The sequence below is a fragment of the Hylobates moloch genome, unplaced genomic scaffold (assembly GCF_009828535.3).
Source record: "Hylobates moloch isolate HMO894 unplaced genomic scaffold, HMol_V3 SCAFFOLD_22, whole genome shotgun sequence".
Lineage (NCBI taxonomy): Eukaryota > Metazoa > Chordata > Mammalia > Primates > Hylobatidae > Hylobates > Hylobates moloch.
Window position 1 is genome coordinate 16,599,646 of NW_026652297.1, and position 19,972 is coordinate 16,619,617.

The 19,972-nt window shown below is 52.3% G+C and overlaps 1 protein-coding gene across 2 annotated transcripts in view; it reads left to right on the plus strand.

The window, feature by feature from the left end:
* The first annotated feature begins 2,687 nt into the window (after nt 1–2,687).
* The window catches only part of RAB6B (RAB6B, member RAS oncogene family), a 69,024-nt gene continuing 51,739 nt past the window's right edge, over nt 2,688–19,972 (plus strand). Inside the window, exon 1 of one of the 2 annotated variants that reach the window (XM_032143450.2) lies at nt 2,688–3,173. In XM_032143450.2, the coding sequence (XP_031999341.1) occupies nt 3,104–3,173 (70 nt within the window). In that variant the 5' untranslated portion in view covers nt 2,688–3,103. The remainder of the gene's footprint in view (nt 3,174–19,972) is intronic. The other variant, XM_058433605.1, reaches the window with a different exon arrangement.

Genomic DNA, 19,972 nt, shown 5'->3' on the forward strand with positions numbered 1-19,972 from the left:
AAAATAAAATAAAAATTTTAAATGACACATTTTACTGAAAATCATTTAAAAATTGGGGCATAAGTAGAATACTAACCAGCAGTGAAAATGAAAGAACTGCTGCTACATGAATTAACAAATGGATCTCAGAAAAGTATTGTTGAGAATACTTTTGTGTTAAGAAACATGCAAGTCACGACAGAAAACACAGTTTGATACCTTATATAAGATTCAAAAGATGCAAAACAAAACAAAGTATTGTGAAGGACACATCCAATGTGATAAAACTCAAAGAAAAGCCAAGATTCTGGATTTCCAAGTTGGGGAGGGAGGAAGGAGAAGAAAACACCCGGGGGCCTGAAAAGTACTGTAATATTTGAGCCCTCCAGCTGCGTAGAGGGTAAATGGGCACTCAGAGTGATAGGTTTTCTTTGTAACTTACATATACACAGCAGATACTAAATAGGAAGATTTAAAGAATTTTTTTAAATGGAACACACAGATGCTATTATATGGAAGAAACTCTTTCTGGTGAGGTTGCCAAGCTGATGTTCAGTGGCCACATTTTCCACCTGGAGAAAGTCTGTCTGCTTTAGGGCAGGTTAAGGACAAGACCCAAAATCAAGGGAGATAAGCAATGATAGTTGGAGGAGAGAGACTTGGAGCAGAGCAAACTTGCAGTCTCTAAGGCTCTCATTTCCACAGCATGATGACTGCATTCTGAGAGCAATGCCAGTATCTGCTCCAGCTACTTGAGCCCAGTAGTCGGAGCCGGGTTTTTGTCATTTGAACTGGAAGAATTATGACAGAGTCCCCCAAAGTAAGCTGGACCATAGTCAGCCCAGCTGGACCTGGTAAGCATATGGGATGACTTGGAGGCTTAGAGGTGCCCAGAGGGGCCCTGCCCCAGCCCTCCCTCCCCTACTGCCATACCACCTTACATGTGCAGGACCAGATGATCAAAGGAGGTACAAGACTTGCCTAGGCTTACTCAAAAGATGGTGCCTTTTCTGGCACATCTCAGCTGTTTTGTCTTGCCACCGATTATCTCCTCAGGTCAGGATGAGAGGGTACAGGGAGATAGCACTAGATGTTAGGAGAAGGTGCAGGTTGGAGGAGTGTTGCATGGCTGGGTACCTTGGCCAGTAGCTCCCTGGCCCTTCTTTGGAGGGATCACTTATAGAGACGGGAAGGACTGTGACTTGGGAGTCTCCTCTCCTTCTAGAGCTTTCTTCAGCCCCAAGCTGGATATGGTCTCCTAAGAGAGCAGGAGCCCCAGAGAAGTGGGTGAGTGTCTGGAGGGTTACCCTGAGCCTGGTGCCAGCCACAATGGGGCAGATACTCTAGGTGATGACTTACAATCCCTGGGGTTCCAAACTAAAGGTGATTATGACAATAGGACAGTTATTTTGATTTGAGTTCTGGATGTTCATTCAAACATTCAACAACTATTTCTTAAACTCTGAGCTTTGTCCTTGGGATGCAGTGGTGGAGCTTCAACTACTGCTTTTATGGAACTTGTGGTCAGGTTTTTAACAAGAAATAGGAAAGGGATTCGAGGTGAGCACACCACGGAGACAGACAGGCTTGCCCAAGCAAGCCCCTTAAGTCAAAAAGGGGGTAACAAGTGTCCACGAGAAATCTGGAGGTGAAGGTTGTGTCTCACTCCTCTTTCTCTTTGTATAACACATGCGTGCACACACCATCGTGTTCACCGACATGCAGGTTATTATCTCAAATAAATGCTCACTGAACAGCCATAAATGAACAAGACCGCGCTGTGGCAGAACAGTAAGGGACAGCTTTGTAAAACCTCAATTAACCAGCATGCCTTAGGCTTGGGCTGTCCTGGGAGTGTTTCTAGCACTTGGCGTCTGCTCTTTGCTCTCACCCACTCACAACTTGGTCTGTGTGCCTCGATGGACCAGGCGAGTAGAGGCCAAGGAGAGGTCGCCCACATGTCCTCAGATAGCTCATTGTCCAGATACACCTAATCGCCAGGGTGGGGAGTGGCATTGTCAGCCTGGCGACCCCGGGATCAAGAAACGCAGGGCACTGTCCTGGAGATAGTGGCACTGGCATTCAGAGTGTCACCGTTCCTTCTCTCCCATGGGGCAGGTTAGGATTTAACATCAAATGATCCAAATGAACAGCTGGTTTGAGGTAGGCGCGCCCTATATTGGCAGCACCTCTCTCGCTGGCCAGGTCTGCGGGGGCACCCACAGACTCCACAAGAGGCCGCCCAAATAAAGGGTCTAGGCCTTGAGAGGGGAGGGCGGGCTAGAAGCCACAGGGGGCAAGAGTCGAGCCCCATTTGCGCCAAGTACGCCAGGTTTCCCTAGGTCTGCCTGCCCTGACGCGCCTCGCCACACCCTGGCTCTCCCCCACCTTCGTTCCCTTCCGCCCTGTCGGACGACTGCGCTGTGCATCGGTGTCTCGCGAGGTGGAGGAAGGGACTGGCATCTAGGTTTAAAAGACCAGAAACAAATGTCCCCTGACAATTTCTGTCATTTTCTGGATTCAAAAGAGGGGTAGAGTGGGGAAGACAGACGCAGCGGGGCAGCGAGAGACGGTCCCCCCTGGGGTGCTCTCAGGGGTACGGCGAGTAGGTTTTCTCCTGCCCGCGTGCGGGCTCGGGTGGGCGGGCGCACGCCCCCCAGCCCCGCAGCGCCACGGGCCCCGCATGACATCAGAGGCTGGGGAGCGCGCAGAGCGCAGGCGCCGGCGGAGGAGGCAGGCGGGAGGGGGCCGACTGGCGCGGCTCTGGAGAGCGCTCCTCCGCCCCGCGTGCCGTCCCTCGCGCCCCGCTCCGCCCGCGCCTCTCTCCCAGCGCCGCGCCTCGGGCGTAAAGAGCGCGCCCCTCGCACCGCAGCCAGTGCAGCCCGCAGCAGCCCAGCCCCAACCTTCCTCCGCCTCCTCCTCCCTCTCCTCCTCCTCCTCCGCAGCCGGACACGCAGCCGCAGGCCGGGGCCGGGACGCAGCTGGGGAGTCAGGGACGCGCGCAGCCAGCCCTTCCCCCTCCGGCTCCCGCACCGCCGGCCGCCTCCCCTCGCCCTCCTCCTCTCCCCTCCCTGCTCCTTCGCTTTTTCCTCCTCCTCCTCTCCCGGCCCCAGCTGCCAGCACCATGTCCGCAGGGGGAGATTTTGGGAATCCACTGAGAAAATTCAAGTTGGTGTTCTTGGGGGAGCAGAGCGGTAAGTACCCGGCTTAATCTCTTGGCTTGTCGCCGAGTCGACCCCCGCCGCCCAATCGCCCACCCCCTTGGGACCCCCGGCCCCGGCTCGGAAAGGCCCCTCCGTGCGAGGGTAGAGGAGAGGGACAGGGTTGGGGAGGTCGGGGCGGGGTCGGGCTGGGGAGGGGCCAAGGGTGAGGACGGAGAAGGCGCTGGCGCCCGGGGTGGAGGTGAGGGTGGGCTCTGGGTGGGGGGCCCGGGGTGTGGGTGCAGGTGCGGCGCCGCAGGGGGCCCGGAAGGCGGCGGCTGGCTCCGCGGCGCGGGCCAGGGCGTAAAGGACCCGGGCTCGCCGGCTAGCTCACACTGCGGCACCGGCTGCGGGCGACCGCGCAGGTGGCTGGGTGTTGGCGGGGGTGGGGAGAGCGACGGGCTCCCACCCTGGAGAACGAAGCGAAGCTGGGGTCTGGCCGGGCCCCACTCCGCTGCACTGGAGGGGTGTTCCCTGCGGAACCTGCTGGGAACCATGCGAAAGGGCACGTCCAGGGCCTGGGACAAACAGCCGCCACCGGGGGAGAAAAGACTGACACCTGTCTCTGCTCGAAAGAGCAAGTGCAGGCCATGGGGGAACGGGGCGCCTACCTTCCCTGGCTCACGTCCGACTGGGCACAGAAGGTTCTAGACCCGCTGCCCTTCTTCGGCGCTTGTTAGTCTCCTTGCTGCTCAGGGATCTGGGCAATTACTCGAGGCGATTTGGGGAATGATACAGGAGCACCTCACACCAAGAGGCTGTGAAGTCTGGCTCTGGGCAGAGAAAGGCCCAGGCGACACGCCCTGCCTTGCTTCCCAGTACTCCTCTTGAGAGCATCGGTGGATTCTTCCCACCCCCACCTCCCAGCTCACCGCCCTTCTTGGGGGAGGGGAGGTCACCCTGGCAGTCGGCCAGAGCTGGGGGAGGGGGAGACTGCTTCTCCGCTGCCCGGCTCCCTCCCAGGAAAACGTCTCTGAAAACCAGGTTGGTCCCTAGAGGCGGGAAGCCCAGATTGAAGGGCAGGGACCCCTCTGCCACCTGTAGGAAGGAGTGGCTTTCAGAGCATCCCTCCAGAGGCCTCTCGCATGGGGCTGCAGGGAGACAAACTGAGCTCTGTTCAGCTCTGCTGTGGGAGAAGGCTGTCCTTGCCGGGCAGGACCCCAGCTCTGCCTCTGCAGACCAATCCTGTTCACCTGGGTTGGTGCCTCTCTGACAAGGGGGGCCAAAAGAAAGGCAGCTGTGGGAGGACTGGGTGGGCCCAGCAATAGTGCTACTGTGCTGTGTGTAAATGAGGGTTATGGAGGTCACGTGGCTGGCTCCTGTCTGCTGATACTCATTGCCTAAGATGGATGGTTCAGAGAAGGACGTTAGAAGGTAGTGTCCAGGCCCAGTATGGAGATGGGTTTGGGGAACAGGCTGGGCATTTCAGAAGAAGATCCACTCAGCCAGCCAGCGTTTGCCCTGGATTCTGATTGCCTGTTTTTAATAGATCCCAGTTTCATAGAGCTGACCTTAACCTGTGTCTGGAAGGGATTTGGGTGGTATTCACATCCCAGTGCTAGTCTCACCGGGCCTGGAGCCCTGGGAGATAACCTGCAGGGATCAGGCAGCCTGGGGGTTGAATTCTTAGCTGTGTTGTCTTTAGTAAAATTTGAGGCCTCTCTGTGACTCACTTTCTGTCTCTGAAAAATGGTTGCTTGAAGACAATTCTCTTCATGTTTCTTGAGTGCCTCTCAAAGTGCCTGGACCCTGGTAAGTTCTCAGCAAACATTTGTTTATTCTAAGTCTGCACAAGCTTCAGAAAGGACTGGAGTTTGGTGAAGAAAGTGTCTCTGGTGAGTTTGAGGGAACATCTGGGCTCCTTCAGAATCCCTGATGAACGGAGGCCCCTGCTGGGCTCCACAGACCCCCTTTGCTCCCAAAATCACAGAAATGAGAGCTGAAGCCTAAGAAATGAACCCACCACCTCTCCCATATGTTCAAATGGGAAGTCTGAGCCCCAGGGAACAGGGAGGCCTTGCCCAGAGTCCCAGAGTCCCATGTGAGTTGCTAATGCTTCTGGGCTGGAGCCCCATCTCTCGTTTCCAGTCCAGTATTTTTCACTAGCGTGTCATTGTGAAGTAAGATGACCTTGAATTGGGGAAGCCAACAACTGGGGAGCCTCCCCAAGAGGGAGTAAGGGTTGCTTCTGTCCAGCCAGGCTTATAGCTGGGGCTTGTGACTGGTAGGAATGCTGAGTAGTTGGTAAGGAGCAGGGTTGTGGGCCCTTGGAACATGGTCATTAGAGAGTCACTGCTATCAGTGAGATGGGCTACTGGCCACCCTGGTGCCTTCTGTCAGGGAGTCCCAAGCCCCTGAAAAGCCTGTTTCCATTGTGTTGCATCGTTAGTGGGTTGTTTTAGGTTTTACAGAGCTTTTGAGTTAGGTAGGGGACATGTATGTGTATCTCTAAGCCTTATGGGATGGGGAGTCACCTCCACAGCCGCTTCTTCTACCTTGCCTGCACAGTTTTGCATCTGTTGGTCATTTGTGCCAGCATTCTCTGCAGCCTGTGCAGTGGAGAGAGCCTCCTGAGGGCTGGCCCTCACGCTGGCCCTGGCTCGCTCTTTTTATATGACCTCGGAGGTCCTTTACCTTCTGTACATGGGGGACTTGGGCCAGCTGAGCTCAGCAGAGTCTTTCAGAGCAGCATGGGCTTGCCGATATGAGCCGAGTGCCCTGGAGATGGGCCAGGGGAAGGAGCTGGAGGGATGTGGCTTTATCTTATTTCCTGTGCCTAGCATAATGGTGGCATTTCTCTAGGCTGGTGGGCAAGGGCAATGGATTCCCAAGAAGAGTGGCGTGCATGGACCAGGGTGTGGAGCACACCCTGGGCCAGATAATCCCAGGTGGACATCAGGTCTTTGAAGATACCAGGGAACTGGTTTGAATGGGAGGCCCTTGAGAAGCCACTCTGGAGGAAATACCTCAAGCCAGTGAAAGAGCCCCCCTCCTGGCAGCTGTCCCCCTGGCCTGTGGAATACAGGCTGGCTGACAGTGTCAGGCTGGCACAGGCTGGGATTGTGGGGAGGGTGCTGTGGACCCAGGGTGAGAGATTTCCTTGTGGCAGGGAGGCTGTGGAGTCCCACTGGTGCCAGATGGCTTTCTGGGCCTACTGGGTATGCCCCTATGCTGATGGCAGTGGTGGGAGACATGGGGGGGCGACATATACCAGTCCCGACTGGGGCATTTGATGGCATCCGAGAAGACAAGCAGGAGCGGGTGTTTGAGGAGGGGAGAGTGGGCCTGTGGGACCCATGTCTTCCCCCTAAGCTCTAATGGCATTCTGTCGGCTTTTAGGCCTCACTTGGCACACCTCAGTGTGTGTGGTGGGAAGGGAGGGTCAGGGATGTGTCTGCTGTGCACTGTCTTCTTCTGACCTCCCCTTCCCCAAGACTCTTCCAGCGAAAGCAGGAAGACTGGATGGAGACGCAAAAGCTCTGTCTGCTTTCCTAGCTGAGGCCAGCACAGGCCAGTTTCTCGCTCCGACCAGCCACCCGCCTGCCCTGCCCCTGGTATTGTGCTGCTGGAGGTGCTGTCCATGTTGAGCATAATGTGAACAGCATTCCTTGGAGCTGTGCAATGAAGTGACCCTGCGGCAGCTGCCTTTTTGTTGTTCAGTTGTTTAGTCATTTGTTCATGTATCCTTCCCTCCCGCTCCTTCTCTCTCCTGTCCTCCCTCCATTATCTGTTTATTTATTTATTCTTTGAGCATATTCTTGCCCTCCTGGAACTTATAGTCCACTGGGAGCACAGACATTTGTGGATATAATTACAGTAAAGGTCTGTGAGAGCCATGATGAGAGAAGAACAGCTGCTACTGGGGCCTAGAGCAGGGGACGCCTGACCCGCCTCTGGGGGCTGGTGTCAGAGGCAGCTTCCGTAGGCTAGCAAGGGATGCTTCTATAGGCAGTAGGCTACTACTACTTCGTCTTTGGGCTGTGTGTAGAAAGTAGGTCTTGGAACGAGCCCACCCTACCCAGAGGGCCTTGCCTGTTCTTCTGCTCTGCCCTGTAGAAAGTATATGAGGTGGAGGTTCAGGAGGACAAGGGTGACTCTCAGGTATCTGGCTTGGTGGTACTGAGTTGGGGCTGTCCCTGCACTTTCAGCCCATTCCTCTGTGGTTAAGGGTTAATGATCACCCAGTGGCCCCCACTGCCTGGAAGGCTTACTCCTCTGCCCACAGCCTGACCCATCCTGTCCCATCCTGACCCCTGCCCTCCCACTAGCCACACCATGGAACACCTGCCCTCCTGCAGGGAGCCCTTCGTCGGCCTTGTAGATGTGCCAGCAGCCCCACCTAGCAAGTTTGCTCCTCCCACCAATTTCCAGACTTACCTACTCTTAGGTGCTTACTTCGACTCCTGCTCCCCTGGGCTATTAGCCCACCTGACCACACACCGTGGCATAGCTTTGGTTTTCTCTGAACATTTCTTAAATACAATCATATGCTTCCCCATTACCTGTCTTCTGTTGTCTCTGTTAGCTAAGGATTTTAAAATGTTAACTTTTTCAGGTACAAAAACCGTAATTGAATTTTAAGCATCTTCTGAGGACTATGTCTTAGTCATCATTTCACCCCTCCCCACCTGCAGGTGGTTTGTGCTTATTAAGTATCTTGATTTGAAAATCATGAGATTATCCTTGCTGTGTGAGATTTGCTGATGGCCCATCAGTAGATTAAAAGTGAAGGAAGCTGAGGTGGCTTTGAAATAGGATTCCTAATTCAAATTCCCGACACCTGCTGCTTTTTCAAGCCAGATTTTTTTACCAGCAGTATCTAAGAATCTTTTCTGAAGGATTGAATCATTTAACTTTTTTCTTTCTTTCTTTCTTTTTTTTTTTTTTTTTGAGATGGAGTCTTCCTCTGTCTCCCAGGCTGGAGTACAGTGGTACAATCTTGGCTTACTGCAACCTCCGCCTCCCGGGTTCAAGCGATTCTTGCGCCTCAGCCTCCCGAGTAACTGGGACTACAGGCCCACACCAACACGCCTGGCTAATTTTTGTATTTTTAGTAGAGATAGGGTTTCACCATGTTGGCCAGGCTGGTCTCAAACTTCTGACCTCAAGTGATCTGCCCACCTCAGCCTCCCAGAGTGCTGGGATTATGGGTGTGAGCCATGGCGCCCAGCTGGATCATTTAACCTTGGTCGTGCCCAACTCACAATTCATCTCAAAAAACCTGAAGTTCTTGGGAGCAGTTCCTCATTCCTAGTCTCTGAAGAAATACATGAGAACAACCAGGCCACCAGAGGTGGAAAGGGACACACCAGACCTCAGCTTGCCAGAGCTCACTTTGAGATCGGGAAGAAATCACCCTGTTGCCCTGAGCCTTAGCTTCCTTCTCTTGATTTCTCTCCTCCCAATTTTTCTCCTTTCCTCAGTGGCTGGCATAAGAAGGGGCACCTTTGTGGAGGTTAGGTACAGACCCAGAACCTTTGCTTTTTTATTTGTTTAAAGAGATGTGTGTGAGAGAGACACCAGGATGAGAATTAACCTGTACTTGGTATAAGAGGAAGGTGGCACCTTTAATCTGATGATGCATAGCAAGAGAACTTGCCAGCAAAGAAAAAAGAAACTTAGAATATGTTCTGGCTGCGTAGATGTAATAATTACTGTCTTTTGCATGATCTGATTATCATTATCATTTACAGCCCCCAGGTTATAATGAATCACATTAAATTATAACAAAATAAGGCTGGCCGTGGTGGCTCACGCCTGTAATCCCAGCACTTTGGGAGATCGAGGTGGCAAGGCGGGTAGATCACTTGAGGTTAGGAGTTCGAGACCAGCCTGGCCAACATGGCAAAATCCTGTCTCTACTAAGAAATACAAACATTAGCCGGGCATGGTGGCGCATGCCTATAATCCCAGCTACTTGGGAAGCTGAGGCAGGAGAATCACTTGAACCCGGGAGGCGGAGGTTTCAGTGAGCCGAGATGGCACCACTGCACTCCACCCTGGGCAACAGAGCGAAACTCCGTCCCAAAATAAATAAATAAATAAATAAAACAAAATAACCTTATTGTCCTTTTGTTCCTTATTCTATCCCTAAAATCAGTCTATGAATATTTATCTTTATAGGTGTTGCCCCGACATTGCAAACTTTGCAAACTCGCCGGGGACAGGCCCAAGGGTGGTAACATTTGTATCCCATCCAGGCTGCAGACTTCCCCTGTCCTCCCCACCCAAGTCATCCATTGTTGCCGAATGCATCAGCCGTTGAATGTGTAGGGCTGTCTGGTTTCAATGTGGATAATTTTGGGAAATTATTGGACAGAACCACCAGGGAAGGTGAGAGAAGGCTAGGTAGAACAGCAGAATTCATAAACATTTGGGGTGGACTACTGGGAAAGCTGCTGGGCATTTTCTCTGCGTCTGCCATTCCTTTCCATTTCTCACCACAGGGAAGAGAAGCCGGGGGAGCCCTGGTGGAGGTTGCCAGGGAGAAGTACCAGACACGCCCTGAGATGGACAGCTTTTGTTAGGGCGGAAAGACAGGCTGCCAGGAAATGGGGGCTCCAAGCAGGGCCTGGGGACTGGAAGCCCCTGGGAACTTGGAATGCCAGGCCAGGCTTTGTTTCCTAGAACAAGGGAAGGAAAAGATGAAGACTCACAACTCCTAAGGACTCCTAGGATGTTCTTTACCATATCTTGGGGCTTGAGATTTCAAAGTTGTTTTCATTATTTTCATAACTTTTGCCCTAAACAAAGATCTTTTTAAAAAATAAATATTGACTGATATACATAATTTAGCATTTTAATAAAGTGATTTATTTTTAGTAGAAAAACTTATTTATTCCGATCTCTTGGTAACAAGGCCAGAGGGAGCCCAGGTGACCAGATCACATGCTCTGGGCCAGCCATCACCTGTCCCAAGGGGCTGACATACCTAAGGGACAGGCCCAAGTCCTGAGGAGGCAGATAACACCTCACCCCTGAGGGCAGAATAGAGCTTTCAAAGCAAAGATTAATTCCAGGAAATGCATAAAAAGAATGGCAGCCTGTATCCTTCCTCACATGAGTTCACTCACGTGGCATTTATTGAACATCCACTATGCCGGAGGCTCCACACAGGGCACTTTTTATCTTCCCAGCCACCCTGTGATGGATGTGGGATCATCCCTGTTTTGTGGGTCAGGAGGCAGAGGCTCAGAGAGAGCTGGCCCTGCCCAAGGACTCACTATGAGTGTGGCAGAATTAGAATTCAGACCCAGGTCACTGTGAGAAACACAGTGGACTGTCAGACCTCTTGCCTCAAAGGCAGGCTCTGGCCCAGGACTGGAGCGGAGGAAACAGAACACTGAGGTCTTCTGGACACGAGGTCTGCTGTGCGTGACTCGTGGGGAGTGTTTGTGCCAAGCTCTTTGCTAAAGAGGAACCTGCGGGGCCCTGAGCAAGGAGGAGGGAAGCAGGGTCTCCGTGTGGGAGCTGCTGGAGCTGGTCTTGCACAGCAGGCACCCTGTTCTTCCGTGGAATGAACTGCTTATTTGGGGTGCCTTGAAGGGAGTTGATAGAGCCTATGGGGGCAGCTAAATCCCTCCCAAGTCAGCCCTCATCCCACTGCCATGGTTCTAGCTGAGAACTAATTACTAACCAGGGAAGAACCAATTAAACTAAATGGCTGATTCCTGCCTACTCTGGGGTAACCCTTTCCTGGCCACATCCTCCCTCCTGGCTTGGAGATACCAGGGCCCTGGAGACCCTGATTCTATCCCCGGTCTGCCACTGGCTGGCTCTATGTTGGATAAGCCCCAGCCCATCTCTGGCTTTCTCTGTGTATCCCCTCAAGGCTACTGGGCTGGGTGACCCCTTGGGCCAGTGGAGCTCTAACTCTGGTTCTGCAATTCAGTGCCAGCTCTGAGTATGAGGCCAAGCCGATAACACTCCCAGCCTGAAGACGAGCGTGCTGCTGGTGAGAGGGGCTGCAGGAGTGAGGTGTGGGATCAGGGGCTCTGCCGACTATTTCCCCCAGAACTGCCCCGGGTCCCACATGCAGTATCCTCTCCAGCCTACCACCTCCTCTCCTGGGAGGCATTCCTGGCCCACCTACACCTGAGTGCAACCCTCCCTGGGGGCACAGTGTGGGGAAGGGGCATGCTGGCTCCCCTCTCCTGAAAATGTGCTTGGCTCTGGTTGCCAAGCAACAGGGATGGGGCTGTCCTGCACTTCTGCTTCCAGGAGGTGTGTCTTCCACACAGAGAGGAACCATGATGAGGACGACAGGGCAGGTGACACCTTCCAGGTGCTCCTAGCCCAGGGGCACCCCTTTCCACAGCCTGGTGGGAGGGGTAAGCTGGGAGGGCAGGGAAAGGGCAGAGCCAAGAGGGGTATATGGTGTCCCCAGCAGTCCAAGGAGGGCTTAGAGACCCGGCCCCAGCTCCCACCCCCACCCCATCACCATATTGGTCCTCCTGCGTCCTGGGCTTCCACCTCAGCCCACCCCTCTGCTGAATGGATGGTGTTGGTATGCAATGGCACCACCTGCGCTTATTTTCCTCACCTGTGCAGGAGGGTGATCATTACCTTGTTGGGGTTCCAGGAAGATCAGGTGCATCTATACATGGCATGTGATTAAAGCTCGCATGATAAAAGCTCAGGTGATAGGTAATTTTGTTAATGAAATAGTAACAGCAATCTCCATCTCCTCCCTCCTTGCAGAAGTAGGGTGCAAGGTTTTGAGAATCATTGATCATTTCTATATTGTGAACTGTGGGGTCCACATCCTCGTGATCTGGCAGGAAGAGCTGCTCATCCCGTTTTATAAAGAAAGCTAAGGTCTGCCAGGTGAAGGCTTTTACACGGATGGAAGGACTCTTTGACTCCCTGGCCAGTGTTTTCCCCAGCTCCCCATCCCTGCTCAGAGACAGGCTGGCAAAAAGTGGGACAGACTCACCATGCCTGCTCCTCTGGGGCCACCAGAGCTGCTCAGGGGAAGAGCACCTCATCTTTACAGCTCTGTTACTTCCCCTAAGGAGCGCAGCCAGGGTGGAGTATAAGGGCAGAGGCTTTGCAGCGCTGGGGTTACATGCCCTCAGGCGGGTGAGGTCGGCAGTACTTGGCCCACAATAAGCAGGCAACAAATCTCAGCCAGTATTAAGATTAATATTACATACACAAGCAAGGCTACGGGCATGATGTGCTTGGAGGAGTCAGGGAAGGCTTTCCGGAGGAGGTTTTGCATAGTGAGCAGAAACTCACCAGCAAACAAGGGGAGGCACTGAGGGCAGAGGGCCTGACTGTGCCCAGGCAGTGAAAGGCTTGGGGCTTCTGGGGAATTGGGTGTGGTTCAGGGTGGTGGGATTCTGTTGCGGGTGGGGAAATAGTGGTGGGAGAAGGGGTTGAGCCTGGAGGAGTCAGCAGGGTCAGGCCCTGGAGGACCTCCCTGCAGGCAGTGGGGATCCACTGGGGAGTTTTGACCCAGAGGGACATGCTCATGGATTAGAAGGTGAAGGCAGAATGTGGTCTGATTGGAGGCAGGAGATCCAGGTGGCTGAACTAGGTCAGAACAGAAACATTCCGAGGATGGAATTTATAGAGAGGGCTTGTAAACTTAAGCTTCCTTCCAGTTCTGAAGCTCAGCTCCACTGCAGATGTATATTTTCTTGATTCTTTCTCTTAGAATGAGGCCTCAGGAACAATGAAGGATTGTAGGGGAGGGACTATTGTCTCTCTCTGCAAGGCCACACTGTACGCAGATGGACCAAAGCTAGCCCCTTTCAGCTACCCTGTCCATCCTATCTCCACAGTGCCCTGGGTTCCCTGACTGCTCTGGCCTTCCATGGGTGTTCTGCGGGACTGCTGGCAGCCCTTCCGGACTCCTCCCCCTCTGCTACCTGCTCAGGTTGGATGTGGCATATGACAAGAAACTGGCCATTGGGTGTGTGAGCTCCCCTATCCTCTGGTCATTGGATGTATGAGTCCCCCGTCCTCTGGTCATTGGGTATGTGAGTTCCCATCCTCTGATCATTAGTGTGTGAGCAGCCCATCCTCTGGCCACTGGATGTGTGAGTCCCCCATCCTCTGGCCATTGGGTGGGTGAGTCCCCCATCCTCTGGCCACTGGGTGTGTGAGTCCCCCGTCCTCTGGCCATTGGATGTGTGAGTCCCCCGTCCTCTGGTCATTGGATGTGTGAGTCCCCCGTCCTCTGGCCATTGGATGTGTGAGTCCCCTATCCTCTGGCCATTGGGTGTGTGAGTCCCCCATCCTCTGGTCATTGGGTGTGTGAGTCCCCCGTCCTCTGATCATTGGTGTGTGAGCCCCCCATCCTCTGGTTATTGGGATATATAAGCCCCCCGTTTTCTGGTTATTTGGTGTGTGAATCCCCCGTCCTCTGATCGTTGGTGTGTGAATCCCCTGTCCTCTGATCATTGGTGTGTGAGCCCCCCATCCTCTGGTTATTGGGATATATAAGCCCCCCGTTTTCTGGTTATTTGGTGTGTGAATCCCCCGTCCTCTGATCATTGGTGTGTGAGTCCCCCGTCCTCTGATCATTGGTGTGTGAATCCCCCATCCTCTGATCATTGGTGTGTGAGTCCCCCATCCTCTGATCATTGGTGTGTGAGCCCCCCATCCTCTGGTTATTGGGATATCTGAGCCCCCCTGTCCTTTGGGCACTGGGTATGTGAGTCCTCCATTCTCTGTCATTAGGTGTGTTTGTGTCCTGTCCTCTGGGCACTGGGTGTGTGAGCACCCCCGTCCTCTGGTCATTAGTTATATGAGGCCCCCTGGCCCTGTTATGCAGCCTCCTGTCCCTCCCTGTCTCACTGGACTTCTCTTCCAGTGGACACTTGATCACTTCTTTTGCTTTCTTGGATATTTTCCCCAATGCCTGTCTGCTGGGTTCCATCGCCCCAGCAAGCTCCGGAGTCCCCAAGGACTTGAGAGAGAGCAGCATTGTGGAAGGGATTGCCCTTTTCCATTCCTTGGAGAACTGAGACCCATCTTAAGCTGGCTGCACAAAAAGCTAAGGCTGAAAGCCAGGGGGCCAGAGTAGAGGCAGGGACTGCCATTTTGAATCCTCCCCTAACCCAGAGAGGGCAGCCTGTTCAGGTCAATTGGTGCAGCCCCTGCTCATGGGTCAGCTCATGATCTACTTTAAGGCTTGAAACCCCACCCTCTAAAGGCCTGATGACTTTCGCTCCCTGCCTTTCCTGTTCTTCTGCACAGGCGATGCCCACTGGAGGTTACTGAGCACCACCTGGGTATTCCTTTGCCAGTGTAGCTGGTGCATGGAGTAATCCTAATTTTAGAGCATCAATGATTACAGCATTTTTCAGTCACCACCCTTGGCCTCTTTGAGCGTGGCAGGTTGTCCATGAGTTCAGGGTGGGTAAGGAGAGCTGCCCCCTCATCTTGGTGCTCAGCAGAGATGGCTCTTCTGCCTGAAGCAGCTGGCCCAGAGAAAAACTGGTTTGGAAGGCTGGGCCACAGACAACTCAGCCCAGCTTTGACCTGTTCCAGCCTCTTCTGGTCCCTCCGTTTCCCCCAGCCCTGGGGCAGGCAGGACGAGGACCATTCTGGTTCAGGATTGGAGAGCTGCAACTTTGGCCTGTGCACCAGAGACAAGTCCCTAGAGACAAGGAAAACCTTTCTCTCTGGGAGTGGCTGTGCTAATTCTGAGAAAGGAAGAGAAAATGTTCTCTTCTGACCCTGTCTGTGAGTGGGGGGAATAAACACTGCATAGACTAAACAGTAAGTGAGGCACTTAGAACACGTTTCTTGTTTCTTTCCCTGTCCAGTAAAGGGGGAGGGCTAAGAGGGCAAACAGGGGAAGCAAGGGGCACTGGGGAAGAGAGATCCATAGAAGTGCTGAGACCGAAGGGAGAGGCTCACAGACACTGCTTCCTACCAGACCCAGACGGGGGCTTGTTGGCCACGCACAGGGCCCTTCGGAGCCAGGGTGGGTCAAGCTCCAGGCGGGGTGCTGTCCATCCCGGGGTGCTATCCATCCCAGGGTCCTGACCAAATTTAATTAAAGGCTGGAGGTTCCCATGGAGCCACTGATGAGTATGGGGGCACAGGACGATGTGACCAGTTCTGTGTTTGTGTGGAGGACAAGATTAGGAGCTCCAGCCCAGCAAAGCAGGAGGAATGAGGAGAGAGAAAGGCTGTTACCTTGCCTTGGAGGTTGAGGGATGGCTTTTTCCAGCATACTGCCTCTGTGCTGCCAGCACTGGCTTTGAGGAGCAGACTGAGCTTTGTCTCTTCCTCCCCAAGGCTGTCTGGCTCTGCCCCACTGTGACCCTGCAGTTCCCAGACTGTCTCTGGGCTGCTGCCAGTAGAGTCAGGTCTTGGCACTAGTGATCTTTGTTTGGTTCTGCACTTCTGTGAACAGAGAAAACCTCCAAAGGTTTTCTTCTGGGGGAGAAACCACTCCCAAATTATTTTAAGGATATTAACAAATGCTACTTGTAGCACCAAGATCTGGAAATTCTCCCCTGATTCTGATTCATTAAATTCCCCTCCCTCCCCTACATTCAACCCTTCCCTCCCTCCCCTACATTCAACCCAAACACTGCAGGCTGCTGCCCAGATTAGAAGTGAACTGGAGACCTGAAGAGGTACCTAGCTAGCCACCTGACCCTGACTCTCACCCATCTTCATCAGAAGAGGATAGCACCGCAGATGTTGGGCCAGAAGAACTCAGCTCCTCTCCTGCCTCTATCATGTAGCAAGAAGACCACTCTCAGCTGGAGTTGTGGTCTGGGCAGCTGTGTCTGCTGGTCCTTCCACCTCTGCCTGGGGGAGGGCTGGGTGTGATGTGGGAGAACTGGATAGAGCAGCATGCAAATGCCCAGTGAAGCACACAGGCAGGACTCAGCATCTGCTAGGGGGCCAGCTAGGAGCGCTTTAGTCACAAGGCAGAGACCTGTGAGGTTTTGTTCCAGATGATCAGCCCAGTTCACCACAGTGGGAGAAAAGGCAGAGGTGGAGTAACAAGTAAAGGCTGCATCTCTTAGGAACCTGACGGTGAGATGGTGTGGTAGACACAGCCTAAGGTGACCCCAGGTGAGTCACACCCTTGCATAGGCTCCTCCCCGGAGTGCAGATGGAATTTGTGACTTGCTTGTAGCAAATATAGTGTGGCAAAGGTGATGGGTGGCATTCCTTCATTCGGGTTATGTTATATGGCAAAGGTTCAAAGGTGATGGGATAGTCCCTCCCATGATTATGTTTCTTTATGAGACTCCTCTTGCTGGCCTTGAAGAAGTAAGCTGCTGTGCTGAGAGAGGGCCTGTGAGGGGGGTCATGTGGCAAGGGATGTGAGTGGCCTTCAGGAAATAAGAGCAGACAGTGGGGGGAAAGTCCTACAACCACAAGGAACCAAATTCTGTCAACAAGCACACAAAGTTGGAAAATGACTCCCTGATCCAGAAAGAAATGTAGCCCAGCTGACACCTTGATTACATCCTTGTGACATGCTGAGCACAGAGGATCCAGTGAAGTCATGTCCAGACTCCTGACCCATGGAAACTGTGACATAATAAATGTATTAATATATTATTTTAAGCCACTGAATTCCTGGTATTTGCTAAAAGCAACAGATAACTAATACAGATGGGATGAAGATTTTAGAGGAAGGTGACACCTGAGATGGCCTCATTTTACACATAAGGCATTGGAGTGTCCAGGAGGAGCTGAGACCTGCCCTAGGTTAAGTAGCCAGCCTGGTCCAACCTGTGAAGCACTCACTAGGGTCAGGCCCTGGTTCTTGATCTGCTATTGTTCTTTCTTCCTGTTCTGTCTTTGTGTTCTGAGTAAACCCTTCTTTCTAGGCCTCAGATTTTTCCTCTGTGGCATGCAGGGCTAGACCACACATTCTCTAGGCCCTTCTTGACATGATGTGGTTTTCTGAGGTCACTCTGATCATCTGTGATCCTTCTAGAAGCTGGGCCTCCAGACCTTAGTGTGGTTCACTCTCTGCTGCTTCTTCGCACTTCCCATGTTGTGTGTTTCCATTTGGGCCTCATGACACGGGGACACATTGGTAAGCCTTCTGGGCTCAGATTAGTGGCAAAAGCAGGAGTAAGAAGAGCAGTCTCTGAGGTCAAGCCCTTGGCTGTGCACCGAAAGAGATAGTGTCTGGCCATGACCCTGGTGCTGTATGATCCTGGGCAAGTGGTCCCTCTTCTGTGGCCCCTCTTCGCATCTCCCCGATAAGATCAGCTCCAGTCTCCTCTATGGCTCATCTGTAATGCTGCTTTTGAGAAGGGCTAACCTTAGGGACCAAGAGCTTGCAGCATGGGGACAGGTGAGCCTGGCCACCATCTCCTTGCCCTCGTGCCCAAGCATTCAACTCCAGTGGGGGATATGTGGACCTTGACCCAGCTCCCCTTGATCCATCCCCCAGCCTGGCCCTCTGTTGATCCTGATGCCTGACCAGCAGTCTCAGTCCATAAGGGCTAGAGACACAGTGGGCCTCCTGGCCTGCTGGGTGGTCCTGTGCCTACTCCTGGGTCCAGGGTCCTTGGTATCTAAGTGCATTTTGCACTCCAGAGTCAGTGGTCTTCATCTCTAAATTTCACTGGAAAGGCCATCCCTACTCTTGAATCAATCTTGAGCAGGTGACATTGAGTCCTTCTGGGGGCAGGAGGAGGGTTCTTTCTGTGACTGAATGAGAGGTCTAGAAGCTCACTCTGCCCCTTGTGCTCCCCTCACCACCTGGCTCTGCAGGGGCTGGGCCTGTGCCCTCCTCCTTGGCAAAGCAGAAAGGTTGAGCAGCAGTGAGCAGGCTATGTGAGGGTGTATGGAAGGACAAGAAGAGAAGCTGGGGCTGCAGAAGTGCAGGGACATCTCCCTGTGTTCATGGAGACCACAGGGCCTCCTAGGTTAGCAGGTCAGCACTATGGCTGCCAAGGCCAAGGGTTCCTCTGAGAAGGGGGCAGGCATCCGGGATGATGCCATGCCTACATCAGCCTGCAGTCTAGAGGCCTCCTTCCACTTGCATGAGCAAGCTTTGTGTCATGGCCAGGCCACAGCTGTGTCATCATTGTTGGGGGTTGTGGGCCCATTGGCCTTGTCACAGACCCTCTGACTGGATCTCAGCTGACAATCTGGGAAACACAAGCTTTGCTCTCAGTACCCTGTCTACTCATTCTCCCTGCCTCAGCCTTCTTTTCCTATTACTGAGTCTTTTAACATCAACACTACCAGCAGTTAAGCCTTGGGTGTATAAGCCTTGGATATTAAAGCATATACATTACTTTGCCAAACTCCATGCTGGTTGGATGGGCCAAGACTTCTGTCAGTTAAATAAGCTACCAAATTACATTAATACTAGCCTTGTCAAAGATCAGATGGTGGAGGAAATTTAACTTCCTCCTCTACAACTATGCCTACTCACTGTGAATTAATTCTTCACAGCACCCATGCAACTGCTCAAATGCACAGGCAGGATTGGCCTGTGTAGGGTCTGGTCAGAGTTGGGTTGAGCCTCAAACTAAATGAAATAGACTATATTCTGCCTGCTCCAGTCTAGCCTCCAGGGAAGCTATGACTCCTGTTCTCTGAGCTATAAGAGGAGGATGGCTAGCACTCAAAGCAAGCTGGTGCTGGTGCTGCTCTTAGGTCCAGGAGGAAAGATCCTGCTCCTTTTTGAAGCTGCCAAGTGTATGTGAGAAGGCTCAGCAAGGCAGAGAGGATTCAGAACATGAGTGAGCTGACCATGGAGGTATGCAGTCTACACAAGCTGTTTGGTCAGATCTCAGGTGGTTTTCAAGTAACCCTGAAGGTGTTGCCCTTGACTGTCAGTCCTCATAGCTAAGACACCGGGGAACTAAAGAGTTCCTACCATACCAGGGCCTCTGGTGCCTGCTGAGTTGAGCATGTGTGTATGTGTATACTTGCATGCCTCTCTGTGCATGTGCAGACATGGTGGTTACACATGGACCCTGGCCATTGAATTGATTGATGCAGGCTTTCTCTGTCTCCTGGCCTTTGATTAGAAGGGTGCATAGCAGTTCTCCAGTGCCCGGCTAAGTCTTGGTGCTTCGTGAAGCCTGAGTTGATGCCAAGTACAGTTATATTCCAGTTCCTGAGGAAAATCTCATGCTGACCAGAATGTTTAATTAGTCAGAACAAGCCATTTTCTGGATGTGCTAGGAATCTAAGAAACATGGATGTGTGCGTGTAATTAAAATAATTATTTTTTCTTTAACTTTTTATTTTGACACACTTTTAGGATTATACAGACTTTACATATGCCTTTCACCCAGATTCCCTGAATTTTAACTTGTTACTGCTTTCATAGAATTCATAACAATTCTGTGAGATAGGCATTTTCATCCTTATTGGATGTATGAAGAAAGCTGAGCCTCAGAGAGAATAGGAACTAACTCAAGATCACACAAGAAATGAGTGGCAGAGCCAGGATTAAAACCCAGGTCTGTCAGACTTTAGTGCACATGCTGACCACATGTGATGTAAGTGTGAATGTGTGGGTATCCTGCTCCTTCTGCCCAAAGAGCTTTCTTTCTTGTATTATTGATCTACTAGCAGTGAATTGTCTCAACATATGCCTTTATTTCACCTTCATTTTTGAAAGATTTTTGCTAGGTATAGAATTCTGTGTTGACAATATTTTTCTTTTAGTATTTCAAAGGTGGCACTTCATTTTCTCCCGGTTTGCATAGCATCTGACAGGGTAACAGATATTTCTCTATGTTTTCTTAGGTCTGTGATCTAATATATTGTTGCTAATTTTGTTTAAATAGTCAATTATCTTTTAAAGAGACTCAAATAATAAGAGAAAG